The sequence below is a fragment of the Procambarus clarkii genome, chromosome 34, assembly GCF_040958095.1.
Source record: "Procambarus clarkii isolate CNS0578487 chromosome 34, FALCON_Pclarkii_2.0, whole genome shotgun sequence".
NCBI classification, from domain to species: Eukaryota; Metazoa; Arthropoda; class Malacostraca; order Decapoda; family Cambaridae; genus Procambarus; species Procambarus clarkii.
This window is the reverse complement of record NC_091183.1, coordinates 35,992,643-36,008,578: the sequence shown is the minus strand read 5'-3', so window position 1 is coordinate 36,008,578 and position 15,936 is coordinate 35,992,643. Positions and strand designations below refer to the sequence as shown.

Genomic DNA, 15,936 nt, shown 5'->3' with positions numbered 1-15,936 from the left:
TTAATGTATTTAGTTATCTGTCCCCTTTTATTAATGCTGAGTCATTTTTATATATTGTGTTTTTTGTTTGTGTGCTGTACTAGAAATTCCCTTGTGAACTCCATTTCATGGATATTAGAGTTGCCCATGAATCCTTAATAAGTAAAGTAAAGATTTACATTTTAATCCCCAAGCATTATTGCCAAGGTTCCTATGCCCTTGAGTTCATGATTATTGGTTTCTGTCCTTCCTGGGAGATCAGTAATAGACACATTGAACATCTTTACCATTGTGATCATTGCTGTCTTATATGTGCTGCCAATCTGCTGTATGGTGTTTATAAATCTTGTTTATCTGTATCTTTTGCTACCCAGTCTCCCAATCTGAACATCTTTACCATTGTGATCATTGCTGTCTTATATGTGCTGTCAATCTGCTGTATGGTGTCTATTAATCTTGTTTAAATTACTAGTCAAGCTGTCAATGTAATCAATCAGAGCTTTAATATAACAATGTGCTTTAATATACTTACTAAGCTCTCTCATCTCATTTTTCTCTTGCAATGTATCTTTATCATTTATCAATTCTGATAGAAATTACCTACTTAAAATTATCTGCTAGATTAAGGACCTGCCCGAAACGCTGCGCGTACTAGTGGCTGTACAAGAATGTAAATACTGTACTATCCAATGTATTCTCACAAACCCAATGTACCTTCTTGTATATATATATATAAATAAATAAATAAAAAAAAATAAACATTTAGATTCTGGCCAAGAAGGTGGTGGCAGTGTACAATTAAAGTTATTATCATTATTTTAAAATTAATAAACCCTCCATTTGTTGCCCCCCCCCCATTTAATATTTCAATTTTAATATTAGCTGGTCGTTCAGTGAGGGGTCACAGTGATCTGCAAACAATGTTAAGCTAGGGTGTAAAGTGAGTGGAGTAAAAGGGAATAGCAGGTGGGGGTTATTACAATGCTAGAGCTGCATACAGCAGGACTGGCCTGACATATGTGGTATACAACGTTCTGAATGATTCCATACACAATTTCTGAAGGTAGTTCTTATGTTGGCAAATCTAAAATAGGTTGCTAATAATATCCTTTTGATGTGGGCTTCACGAGACAGGTTTGATATATCAATCCCCACATATTTCTACATAATTCATAAAGGATTTCATCTCCCAATTGATACCTAGTGTCTGGCCTCCTGCTCCTTGCACCCATTTTCATTATTTTGCACTAACAGGAGTTAAACACTAGTAGGCATTGTTGAACCATTTCTTCAGTTTGTCAGGTCATCTTGTAGCCTTTTGCTAACTTCCTCTGTTTTTTGCATCATAAGAAAACATTGGACAAAACATTGCTACTTAGAACGAAATATCCATGTAGCACGGATATATAATGAGACCGTAAGGGAGAGAGGAAGGAACTGGCCAATAAATAAGGAGTGAGGTGAAGCGCAGATAAGAGAAGAAAGAGAAAACATGACATGATAATGGTGACTGAAACGTTGTAGTTTCTTCAACTTTTGATATGTGGTTTGGTCATCATATGTACAGCCACGTTATTGACTTATCGTTTACATTGAGCTGGATAAGGGTTAGCTTAGGGTCCTGGTAGTATTTTTATTTATTTATTTATGTATTTATTTATATATTAGCTGTTCCCGGCAACACGTTGCTGTGGTTCAGCAATGCATGCGTGTTGGCTACCGACACAATGAATTATTATTATAAAATCATCAGGACAAATGGTGGAACCTTTGACAAGCCACTAGCCTCCTGTCCTTATCGAGGCCACAAGTGAGATGGTGACCATCAGGTAAATGTAATTTATACCTACGTTACATAGTGTTGTTGGGACCAGTACCTGGTGTGGCTGGAGCTCCCACTGGAGAGGAGAGATGTTCTGATGCTGATCTGAAACAAGAATCAATGTTGTCATCCAAATTTGAAGCCTATTTATATGATTTATGCGGCTCAACTCGGGGTCATTAGCCAATCCTGGTCCAGCAAGCTGGACCAGGATTGGCCAGCTGTGCTCCAATGCACTAGTCAATCAGAGCTTAAATTGCCGGTTAAAGACTTTTTGTAGAGGTCAATCCTGCACTCCCCTGGTGGAAATAAAAACTGTTCAAAAACACCAAAGTGTAACCTAGGAAAGTATTTATATTAATTTGACATAATATATTTTTGGTTGTATTTTACAATTACTGTAATGTGAGCCTGTACAAAATTCCTTGGTATTTTTTTTTGGGTTATATTTATAATGATATTACAGTACAGTACCGTACTGTATATGCATTCAGAATGCTTATGGCCAGATACTGTACTGATTAACTTGAGCCATTATTTATATTATAGAATAAAGACTGGTCTAAAAACATTTACATACTGTATTATGATATTTTACTTCCGTATCTAGAAAACATTTTAAATTGTTTTCATGCTATTGTATATACTATTTTGTAAGAACAATCCTTTTTCGTATTAGAAATAAGTGGTAGATGGAGAAAACAAAACAATTTCTTTGGCATTTATACTTGTTAGTTGCATGTACAGTATGATTATACAGTATTCTGTCTTGGGAACACTTTAAGGCCTGGTTTTAATTTCACCAAAAAATGTAAATATTTATAATGATACAGATGGAAGGAGTGGATATTTTTCTTTTTCATACTCAGTGGCAATGGAAAATAAGTAGCTACATTGCAAAAGAATTAATAAGGGGTGCATATGATTTTGTTGTTACATAATAGATTCTGAAGGGCTCTTTATGCATTAGCTGTCACACTTGATAATGTGTGTAATGACACTACCATGGGTCTGGCAATAAAAGAGAGTATTTTAATGGGAGGTCATTGGAAGGTTTGTGGGTCATAATCCGAGATAAACCTAGAAAATGTGTGTACGGATTGGTTTTGTATTTAATAAAAGTTATTATCTACTGTCTGATAAAACAAATCATGGGGTAACATCCAACCTCCAGCTAAGACTGAGTTTCTGAAGCCTCACTACTACATAATCTTATCAACATTCACACACACATAACAATGGTTGGCTGGGTATTCTTAGTCTGTTTTTAATACTTTGACCTGAAAAGAGGCTTTATAAAGTACACTTAATAGTCCTCTGTATTAGCAGAGCTCCTTGCCTCCTTCTCCCACAACACTGCAGTGCCCATGGGAAGGAAAACAAACCAGATATTAATCAAAATATGGGAATTCTTTAAACTAAAACACCTGAACATCTACATAGGTACTGTATTTAATAAATTCAATCAACTACAAAAGGCAGATTAAGTAAAACATTTTTAGTTATTGCACACTATGATAAATTCTTTACATATTGAATAATGCTACTAAAATAAATCATGTTAATTTAAGAAACTTGACAATTATACACAAACTGTGCAGAGGATGACTAGAGCCTCGGCCAGAGGTATACACGTGTCATGTTCCACAATTCTAGTTTTCATCACAATAACACAATGGTTAAGATTACTGTAGCCTCATCTTATACAACATCTACATGATCACAATATATCTTAATTACATTAGCAAATCTGTACTTTAAATCTAAAATAAGTTTTGAAAGACTACAATGATACACTGAAGTCACCTGTATACTCTTATCAAAGGATACATTGCCCTTAGTATCAAAATATTTATGAAATGGAGGCAGTATTTAAATACTACAACTACTATAACGAATCATTATCAGAACCAGCTGACTTTCACCCTGCAAATCACATCACAAATGTTCTTGCTAGAGGTTGTTGTGCTGCCTTCAGCAAGTGACACTAGCAGGTATATTGTGTCACACACAACTCACAATGTGTTCATGAGTAAGTGCCACAATGAAACCCCTCAATGTTGCTCTTTATCTCCATTTTTAAGACATGAGATATGTAGGTAAGTACAGCCAATCATTCACTGAAGTGCAACAGAGGAAGCTTCATATGTCGTAACACCAGTACTGTACTGTATTATGTCCGGTTAAAGTGAGCCAATTTTGTCAAAAAATTGTTGTCATCTTGTAAATATTTGTCAAACATTCAATACGGGAACTGTATATAATGTACTTCAGTTTGACTTAAAATTACTAGAAAATAATAACTGACTTTCTTCTTAAATTTTAAAATATGTCAGATTCTCCTTTTTAAGTTTGTTAGAAAAATGTAATTTATAGAACATTTCTGCAGTATTTCCAATAATTACAGTGTTGATGCAGTTGAGGCATCTGCTAATATATTTTTTAATTCAGATTAACTAATTTATAAATGATATCAATACAGTATATAGAGTACATTATATATATATATATATATATAATATATATATATATATATATATATATATATATATATATATATATATATAATATATATACATATATATATATATATATATATATAATATATATACATATGTCGTACCTAGTAGCCAGAATGCGCTTCTTGGCCTACTATGCAAGATCCGATTTGCCTAATAGGCCGAGCAATTTTCTTTTTTTTTCAACAAGTTGCTTCCAATGGGCTTACTTGAATTACTATGATTACATTATATTAAGACCATTAATTATTGACTTAGTTATCTTAGTTTAGGTTAGGTTAGGTAGGGTTGGTTAGGTTCAGTCATATATCTACATTAGTTTTAACTCGAAATAAAAAATAATAACTCATACGTAGTGATATGGATGGCTTTATCATTTCATAAGAAAACAATTAGAAAAATATATAAATTCAGGAAAATTTGGCTTATTAGGCAAATCGGGCCTTGCATAGTAGGCCGAGTATTGCATTCTGGCTACTAGGTACGACATATATATATATATAAATATAGTATATGGTACATATATATATATATATAATATAGTATATGGTACATATATATATAGTCTCAGCAATATATATATGGTACAAAGTATCAACAGTATATATGGTTGTTACATGTAGCATCACCAATACACAACTCATATAAACATGATGGCGCTACAATCATTGCACTTCTCATTACATTTTTCTATACTGACCAGATAAACAAAAATGATCACAGAAGTATTGTAAAAAGATCATTTTACATTCACAAATAAAGAGTGGTATATAACTCTGTATATATTTTCAGTGGATCAATGGATGATATGTCAGTGTATTTATTTTGAGCATTATTAGAGAGAAATGTATGATCTATTTACAAATAAGGCAGACATACTGTAAAAGAAGACAACACCACTAACCACTTAGTTGTACATCCTGCATCCCTTAATACACGTCTTTAGTTTCCCAAGATTTCATGATATTATATTTTATTCCTAACTGGGAATAATAAAAAAAGTAGAATAGATAACTGACCCTCGGTGTAATTTTGATATTATACTATAATATACAGTATTATAATATATTACATATATAAGATAATATGCAATTGACGATCACAAAACACTGATCATTTGTATGCGGAAAATCCACAGAGAAATGGAAAAAGAGAGATGAACGTTTTGGCCGATCAGTGTTGACAAAGGCCCTGATCGGCCGAAATGTTCATCTCTCTTTTTTCCATTTCTCTGTGGATTTTCCGCATATAAGATAATATATGTAATATAATATTATTTATGTAATTCTGTAATATATAATATAATGTATTATACTGTATAATGATAAATAATATAATGTAAATATATGTGATATATAATGTAATAGTGTTTATAATATAATATATTATAACTACTCTGAGATTTAGAAAGATATCACAAAAACAACAGCAGCTGATTATACTGTATACAGTGTATTCAACAAAATATATGGATCATATAGTTCCGAAATTTTAATGAATTTAAAATTGTGCAAAATAATAACCACATTTCTTATATTTCTTCATGTAGATAAAAATCATAGTGAAAATGTTATGAAATGCAAATTGTGAGCGTAACACTTTTGCGTTCTAATGATAAACTAGTGCAGTATTTGTCACGTTAATTTAGTGTTCTAATGACAAATTAGTGCATTACCCATCACATTAATTTAGTGTTCTAATGACTAACTAGTGCATTATTCATCACATTAATTAAGTGTTCTAATGACTAACTAGTGCATTATTCATTACATTATTTTAGTGTACTAATGACAAACTAATGCATTATCCATTACATTAATTTACTGTTCTAATGACGCAATTGCAATGATCTGCCTGAAACGTTATGTGTGTTAGTGGCTTTATAAGAATGTAAGAACACCAATGTTACCTACTCTCATGAACCTATTGTACATTCTTGTATATTAATTTTTCATCAAGGCAAATGGGGGACATATACAAATATATATATTATATATATATATTTGTATATATATATATATTTGTATATATATATATATATATATATATATATATATATATATATATATATATATATATATATATATCTATATATCTATCTGTATATGATGTATGCTGTATATATATAATATATATAACTGAGGCGGCCTGGTCGAGGACCGGGCTGCGGGGATGCTAAGCCCCAAAACCATCTCAAGGTACTGTAACCTCAACTGGAAAATTAGTAATTAGTATAAACATTTACGTATTGCTGATCAATACACTTTGAACAAGAAAATTGACACCTTTTTCTGAATGCAAAGGTGTTAAGTTGTTTTGCTGATAACTCTCTGTATCAAAATTACTGTTCAGTTGGGTACTGAGAAAACTAAAAATAATAAGACAAAGATCGTGTCTCATACATGGTGAGTGGAGTGTATTTAGAAAGGTAATACTGCAGTGGATGACAGACAAGCTTAGATTAGTGATTATTACTCTTCCATCCATTTTCAATATTAACCTGGAATACTCTTATGATTACTGAGAAGCTTCTTTGGCACAAGTTAATGGCAATGTATTTATATACTATGACTCAATATATAACAATCTAGGACACTATGTCCATAAAACTGTACAAGAATAATTACTCGGTATAAAAACACAGTAGATGATATTTTCTGTGTTTCCCCAATTGTCTGACACTGTATAAATGAGAAAAGGACATGATCCTTGACACCTTGTGACTTCAACACTTTTCCTTACCTTAAAATATTTTTACCGAGATGGCTTATACACAAGACAAAATTATATTTCTATTACTCTGCACTGTATCTGCCGGTTTGTACATGACTCCCAAGCTTTCAATAATTTTTTTTGCAAAGTTTACCAACACTGTAGGCAGGGAGACAGGTTAAGTTGCTCCCAGTACTTCAGTCAGTGAACACCTTTTCTTCAGTACTACCAATGATCTCAACAAGAAACATGCTTTTACATATTTCTGTGGTTATAGAGAACATCACCGAATATAACTTACAGCAATGTTACCCTTTATCTACAACAAAATCTCAGAATATCATCCTAGACCTGAACTGTTGCTTCACTCAAGTAATATATTTAAAGTGAAACATTCTTGCTACTATAATTATCATTCACCAACACCTTGGTGAACTAAAGCTAACTAGTCTTCAGAGTTGTAAAATGTAATAACGACAGTATGAAGGTTTGTAATACAATTTGCACACCACATGCTGTGTAAGTAGTTCTGATACATTAATAAATTGTATTGTGTTATATGCAACCAGTTTAAGAAATCCAATCTTTTACACAATGAACAGGTAGAGTTCTCTCAAACACTGCCAGAGTGAACAGGTAGAGTTCTCTCAAACACTGCCAGAGTGAACAGGTAGAGTTCTCTCAAACACTGCCAGAGTGAACAGGTAGAGTTCTCTCAAACACTGCCAGAGTGCACAGGTAGAGTTCTCTCAAACACTGCCAGAGTGAACAGGTAGAGTTCTCTCAAACACTGCCAGAGTGAACAGGTAGAGTTCTCTCAAACACTGCCAGAGTGCACAGGTAGAGTTCTCTCAAACACTGCCAGAGTGAACAGGTAGAGTTCTCTCAAACACTGCCAGAGTGCACAGGTAGAGTTCTCTCAAACACTGCCAGAGTGCACAGGTAGAGTTCTCTCAAACACTGCCAGAGTGCACAGGTAGAGTTCTCTCAAACACTGCCAGAGTGCACAGGTAGAGTTCTTTCAAACACTGCCAGAGTGAACAGGTAGAGTTCTCTCAAACACTGCCAGAGTGCACAGGTAGAGTTCTCTCAAACACTGCCAGAGTGCACAGGTAGAGTTCTCTCAAACACTGCCAGAGTGAACAGGTAGAGTTCTCTCAAACACTGCCAGAGTGCACAGGTAGAGTTCTCTCAAACATTGTCTGAATGAGCAAGTAGAGTTCTCTTGCAGATGGTACAAAGGTACAGAAAAAAATTTAGTATAGATATTAATAATCTTTGCTAAATATTTGAAATAAAGATATGTTTACAGAATGTGATTCATAGTACAATATAATTTACAGTCATTAATAGTGAAAAGTTGTGGTTTCTTAATTATACAGAGAATATGAAAATTGCATATCTTGCCAGTCTATTTTTCTTACAATGCAAGTTTTAATTTTAAATGTGAAATAAATATTTTTATCAGCATGGTAAACCTAAAAAAAAATTTCACTGTTAATTTCAGTGTTTACTGTCAAGTAATAAGATTGGCATAGCAGGTTTGAATATTTCAGAGATGACAATAAACTAACGATTTTGTGTGAAGGTGGTTGTAAAATGTGTCGTAAACTGTATATCAGGTTTGAGGGTTAACAAAATTTATTAATATACTTAAGCCCTCATCATGAAGAAAGCTCTCTCAGTAAAATGTCAATATTTTTTAGATACACAAGTGCAAGGCAGAATATTCAAGATATTTGTGCATATAGTATATATATGTGGTTTATGTTATAAAACTAATATATTCCTAAGGGAAGTTTTAAAAAGCTAATAATATCATTTATAACCTGGACTTGTTTGTGCAATGCTGTAAACCTTAACAAAAAAGTGCCATTTATATAGTTCCCCTATGAGAATTTTTTTTACTGTAAAGTTTAATAGAGGAAAGAAAGTCTGTTTACAATTGTTTAAAATGCATAATTATAAAGGTATCTTATTTAGTCTTGTATTTGCAAACTATTTATATTTATATTTTTGCTTTCAAAGGCTATTCCATTTTAGAACTGTGTTGGTGAAGTAGAAGTAATGAATTCACAAGCAATGTCACAGATGTGTCATCTCATCCCGATCAGGTGGGGAGTGTCTGGTGGCACCGAGACAATCAGCGAGGGACGCAGCACGTGACCGCCGCCTAGCGTGCTGAGGTTCTCCTGCTAAGCTGGAGTCAGATGCAGCAGGATGGAGGGAACGTGGTGCCAAAAGGCTTTCTGTGCTCTTAGGCTTGGAGAAGAGGCAGGTGTGAAGAGGTGCTGGGTCAAGATTTAAGCAATCACAGGAGAAGCAGGAGCCGTCAAGAGGTGATACAAGATTTTCTGAGGAGCGTGGTGCAGGTCGCACTCCTCCCCCACCCCCCACCATGTTTTCTTTATCATCTTCCCTGAGTCGGTGAGTACTATATGAAAGCATCTTGTCACCCCTGCCAGCTCCACGAGGTGGAATTGTATCAATAAATCCATATCCAAACCCATAACCACCAAATCCTCGTGTGGAAAGCAAATTATCCCATGAACGAGGTTTGCACTGCTGCCATTGCTGCTGAGCAACACTCTGTGCTGAACCTGTTGGAGTGTGAGCAATTTGGGCTGGAGAACTGCACTCCGACGATACTTTCGGCCGTCGTACAGCCCCAGGGGAACAGTTGAGTTGGAGATACTGTTGGTGTTGGTGGTGGTGTCGGTGGTGGTGAAGAGGTGAAGGGGCATGAGACTGAGAATTGTTGGAGGACATGGTACTCCAGTGCTCCTGTGGAGGCCTTACAGGGTTCTGAGCACTACAAGGGCTGGCAGGGGGTATGCGGTACTGGAGGGGTGGGGGCAGCACCCTAGAGGAGGTGGGCAGGGGGGATGAGGTGGTGCTGGAGGCAGGAAGCAGTTGCCGGTGGTGGTGATGGTGGTGCTGGTGGTGGTGATGGTGATGGTACAGGTGCTGGGGCTGGCGGCCGGACACCGGGTGCTGAGGGATGCGGAAACCCTGGGCCCGCCATGCTGAGGAAGAAACCACCATACCAGGCAATGAAGCGTCAATCTGAGTTGAAGGATGTGGTGCTGGGTAGCACTGAAATAAACTGCTGCCATACTGACCAATCCTGCTATCACACTGCCACAGGAATAGCAGTTCAACCCATTACCAATGAAAATGGAATATAGCACAAGTGCAGGTGTGAAACAAGCAATGGTATGATGGCATCAACCGTTCTCAGTTCTAACTTTTAACATGCTCAGGAAAACTTCTTTATCAGAAAATGTTTTATTGACCCACTTAGAAGACATCATATCAATATAAATGATTGACAGAATTCCTGAGCACATAATAAAAGCAAATATCATGTATCATAGTATGTCCAAGCTTAGGGAGTGCACTATTTTATTTACAGTGAAAGGTACAAATGTATTGATAATAGGCATTATGAGTATTTGAAAACTTTAAATTAGAGACAATAATGGAATAGCTTAAATCATTGTGCTTCATGCTAGAGCTACAATATAAGGTAATCTATAATAATCCATATGATAAAACATGCTTGAAACATTAACATGCCAGACATAGGTTAAGTAAATCATACAAACTAACAGGAACTTTTGTTTGTATTAACAAACTGTTGTTGCATTGGACTGTGCTAGGAATTAGGGAACAATTTAAAACATATAGAAACATTAAAATCGTTAAAGAATAAAGCTGAAATTCAAATGCTGAAATGAAAACATCTATAAATCTGCTCAAACAATATTGGTACGATATGCAGATAAGGAATCAGCCAGAGCTCCAACTGTTCGACTCACATCCCCAGCCTGAAACCATTCACCATTGGAGGAGCCATGGGGAGAGGTTATGGCTCTAGGAGGTATGCCCTGCCAGGAAGGTGGATATGATGAGGCTGGTGGGGTAAAGGCATTCCTGTCCCCTACTAATGGTGTTTCATCATTTGTTCGAGAGCCTTGAGACTTTCTTCTGCGTGATGCTTGACTTCTTCTAGGGCGTGGAGCAGCATCAAGATCAACAGATGCTTCATCGTCTGATAAAATACCATGATCCTCCCGAGGTACTAAACATTGTCGAGGCAGAGGTGTTCCATACACAGATGATTCACTAGATACTTCTGAATATAAGCTGTCATAATTAGTAGGAGTACGCCCATCATTTGGACGCTCCTCTAGAGAGTTATCAGATGACCAACGAGCTTCCAAAGAATCTGATCTCACTCTGGGTTCCTGTAGAGGAGGCGCAAAACGATACACATCAGCTGCAGAGTTTGGCTTATCACGTGCTGGGGTTACGAGTGAATCAGTACAAAGAGAACGTGATCGTGCCGACACCACTGTTCTACCTGAATGATCTGTTGTTGAACTTATACGATCACAGCTCCCCGTCCATGAATATAACGAATCTGGACGGCTCTTTCGACCCTGCTGTTGCTGCTCATACTTAATAGGATGGTGTGCAGAGTCTGGTTGCCATGATTTTTGCTTTGGCAACGACTTGAATGACCCTTTTCGTTGATTTTGCAAGACTCTTGATTCCTCACTCTTCTTAATTCCTGTTGTACTGCTTCTCCCCTCCACCTCCCTCCCACTATCCTTATTGCCCCCTTCCCTACGGGATATACCTGTACCCTTCCATTTATTTTTTTCTGCAAGATTACTATTCCATTCAGGCTTCCTGCTGAACATTTCATTAACAGATTGGTTTTGTCTGTCTTCCCTTCCTGATCTTCTCCATGCAGCTGGGCTGCTACTGATACCACAATTCTCCTTGGCTACTGTATCATCCTTGACAAAGCTACCAATGCGGCTCATTATGAGGGAATTTGACCCGTCTGCCACATCCTGCCTATTTTCAAGGCTACTTGATTTAATATGGATCCTGTTTGTTGGACGTGGTTTAACACTGTGAGTACAAGACCCTTTTATGCATTCTCTTGTGATGAAAGAGTTAGTCAAAGACTGAGATGATAGGCGAAGTGATTCAGAACGAATGATTGAAGGAGCTTTCTTTTGTGGGGCCTCTCTGATTTTCTCAAAGGAGCCATCACAAAGAGAAGTACATGATCTCTGTCTATGAGTTGATCTACTAGATTCACGAGAAGTACTTGCTGAAGCCCCTTTTTTCGGTCTAGATAGACTCCAATGCCTTTCCCCTGAGTTCTGCCTGGGTCTGCGGGGTGCATGGAATGAGCCACCACGTACAATGAGGGGAGAGTTCTCTGTGGGTGAAGTTGTAAGTCTGCCCGATGAGTAAGGTAATGACAAAAATTTATGTAAATGTAACTCAGATGGTCTTACATGGGAGGATACTTCAGAACTTGAGTCCCGGTTGTCTTCTAATCCATATTCAATTTTTTGCCCATCGTCAGATCCAGATATACTAGTTAACTTATCTTCATCTAGGGAGTTTGATTTTACCCGGTGGGATGAGCCTGACTCTCTTTTTTTTTTACCTTTAGAATTCCTACGATGTGGTAAACTGGAAGTAGAGTAATTAAACATGGATGAATGTTTAGGACCGTGTGAATGTTTTGGACTGTGGTCATATACTTCTAAACCACTGAGACTCATCTTTTCAAAGGGAGATTTTGGTTCTTCTTCATTCTTAGTTTCATGAGTAACTGATGTTTTAAATTCTTTAATTACAGAATCATATGCAAGACATTGGTCACTTGGCATACATGATATTGAATATGCTTTGCTCATTTTAAAAGGGGGTTTAATTTTCCTACTTGCTTCTTCGGTTGTTGGGGAATTTTTCTTTACAAGTTCAGGTCTACCACTTCTGCTGTTTTGTCTACTTAACTGTTTGAAACTATCTTTCCTACTAAAACTTCCTCTTCTTGGGCCACTGCTTTTAGATTTAGCCAAGAGATTTCCATCTTGTGACACTGAATCAGTTCGATAACAAGGAATATCTAAAGCTGCCTGATTTTTTCGGTATTTGCTTATTTCTCCCTCATGCCAGCTATCTTTATCCCTAGGATATCTCCAAGCCTCAGCACTAAGAGCTCGGCGGTGACTATGGTAATTCTTACCTTCTTTATCCTCTATAATTTTCCTATTACCCCCAACTTCCTTATTTCCTAAGGCTTGCTGTCTCCTTTCAGGGCCAAACATAGGAGAATGGTTTGCAACACACATTGGATCACCACAACCACTAGAAGGTGGCACATACATGGGTCCTCCTGTGCATGGCAAGCTATGATAATCACTAGAAGTATTTGCATAAAGTCTATCTGAGCCCCATGGAATCCTACAACTAGCAACCTGACTATGTATAAAATGAGGATTAATGCTATCAGAGTAGGTACTTGTGTTCCAGCTCATGTAGCTGTATATACTATTTTCTTTATGGTAAACAGAATCTGTGGGAGAAGCTACTGTGCAAGATGGTGATGAAATTTTATCTACATTTCTAATTTCACTGTGAGCCTTGACAACAACAGTCTGACTTTTGTTGTCTGGTACTTGCGGCAAGGACATGCCACTCATTCGTCGGCAATATCTCCTTCCAGTGTCTTCTGAAATGGAGTCATCCTCCTTGTAGGTGAGACTGGTTGTATGGTGTGTGTGGCCATGCATGGAGACACCAGTTGAGTGCTTGCAACTGTGAGGGACACTTTGGTGGTGCCGGTGAACTGCGGTGGAGTGGGGGTGTTGGTGGGCAGCAGCAGTCTGGGTAAGAAGGGTAGAGGTGGAAGTGGAGGTGGAGAGAGAAACTGGGATGAGGCAGGTGAGGTCCCGGGGGGGCGGGAGAAGCCTGCGTTGTGCCCTCAGCCAATCCATCAAGCGGGCGTGAGCGATGTTGAAGGCGTGACGCACTGGGGAGGTTGCCAACTTACCAGCCAGCAGTGATTTCTCCTGATGACACAAGCGTTCCAAGTCAGTCATCTTCTCTTGAAGGAGACGCTGCAGCTGGATGTACCTCATGTGTAGTTCCACCTGGTTATACAATCAAATTAAGTGAAAAAATACAACTATAACAATGGCTTGTTTTAATTCTAAATTGGGCTGCATATTATAAGCAAGACAAAATTAATTGCTAATTTATACTAGAAACACTTTTTTCACATTTGTTTGTTACTATCATTATAACTCAACATAATTCAACAATCAGAACAAAAACAAACTCCAATCCCAGACATCTCTCAGCACCCTTACTGCACTCCTTGAATATGTAAAACAAAGTCTCTTCACACACTCAAGTGTATTCTTTATCTATAAAACTCTGAATTGCAATGCTCAGCCTGATGTTAGATGCTTCCTTCTGGGCTGTAAGAGAACCCATGGACACTGCATGAGAAACATACAGTATGTCTATTAGATATTTCTAGAGTGAGACTCGACCAAAGCAAAAATGCTATGTAATTATGGGTCCCAGATTAAGGCATAACCTCTCAAATGAGATTAAATGTTGTACTGTACTTCTCTCAGTCAGTTTAAATGAGAAATTAAGAAATATCTAATTAACATCATGTACCAAATTTCACTCATTTTATTCATCCTAAGAAAGACCTTTTGTATTTTGCTGTTATTGTATCTTTTAAGTACCAAATACAGCAGTTATCATTAAGTATCACCTTTCATCATTAAGTATCATCTAAATATTGTATAAATATATATAAGTTGGTAATTTCTTTAATAATCCATATATGTTAGTTTAATTCTTGCTTACTATTAAGTGTTGTCTTCAAGCCTATCAATAATATAACAATTATTTTAAGTTATGCCCATAATGCTTTACAAATTTGTGACATTATTAAATATATATTTTACGTAACAATTATTCAACTGTTGTAAAGCTGGCGAAAAAAAACATTAGAACCATAAACCATTCTCTTTTTGCAGAGTGGTTAATGGTTGGAACAAGTTATGTGAGAAGTGGTGGTGGTGTCAAAACTGTAAGTACTGTTGTTTCAATGTGTTTTATGGCAGAGAGTACCGAGAAGACAGGGGACACCACCAGCATAGCTCTTATTCTGTAGCTACACTTCGGTAATTACCATGATCTCTATACTGTATATTTAAAATATAAATTAGTGAGAAAATCAGTAGGAGTCAAGAGAAGGATACTGTACACTGGGTGCTGTACTCTCAAGTACAGAAAGTACCTTAACCTTTCCACTGTGCAATATATACTGTACAGTATACAGTATATGACTTTCACACTGCAGTCAGTTAAGCCAAAATCATATTCTGCATGTATAATTATTATACTGTATATACATAATATGATTTTGACTTAACTGACTGCAGTGCAAAAGTCATATACTGTACCTGTACTGTATACTGTTCAGTATATGATTTAGATTTCCGTATAAGATTTAAGATTCCTGTACATACACAGGGCTCACATTTGCTTCCTCAGGGCCTCCCGTAACCATCCCCCAATCCTGAAAAAATATCCCGAGTCCCTCATTTTTCCTTGTAGGGCCTTAGTAAAAAGAATAGAACCATGTCTGGCACATCAACATCCAGTGTCTGGATGTGCAGGGCGGCCATAATGGGAACTACTGAACTACTGAACAACAGCAAATGACTAATTAACATGTGTATAATTACAGGCAAAATGTGTAATATGTGCAATTATACAACTAGGCATATATTATATATTATATATATATATATATATATATATATATATATACATACACACACAGACAGTATAGTATTGGCCTAACAATTCCAATTTCAGCCACATGTGGTGCTCTATACTGTATCAAAAGCAGCAAAGAACTTCTTAAGAGCTCTCACGATCAGTTATTACCTGCCAGAAAGGCCGGTTACTCAGACATTGAGGTAACAGTTATGAGAACTTCAGGAACCTGGTCTAGTGAGACCCTTCTCTCTGAACAAATGAGGGTAATTATGACCATCC

At 36.6% G+C, this 15,936-nt stretch overlaps 1 protein-coding gene across 1 annotated transcript in view; it reads right to left on the bottom strand.

Annotated features, from left to right (window-relative positions):
- Window positions 1–10,790: 10,790 nt before the first annotated feature.
- Window positions 10,791–15,936, bottom strand: part of ssp6 (short spindle 6) — a 34,637-nt gene continuing 29,491 nt past the window's right edge. The window contains exon 5 of the mRNA XM_045748202.2: window positions 10,791–14,000. Within this exon, the coding sequence (XP_045604158.2) occupies window positions 10,791–14,000 (3,210 nt within the window). The remainder of the gene's footprint in view (window positions 14,001–15,936) is intronic.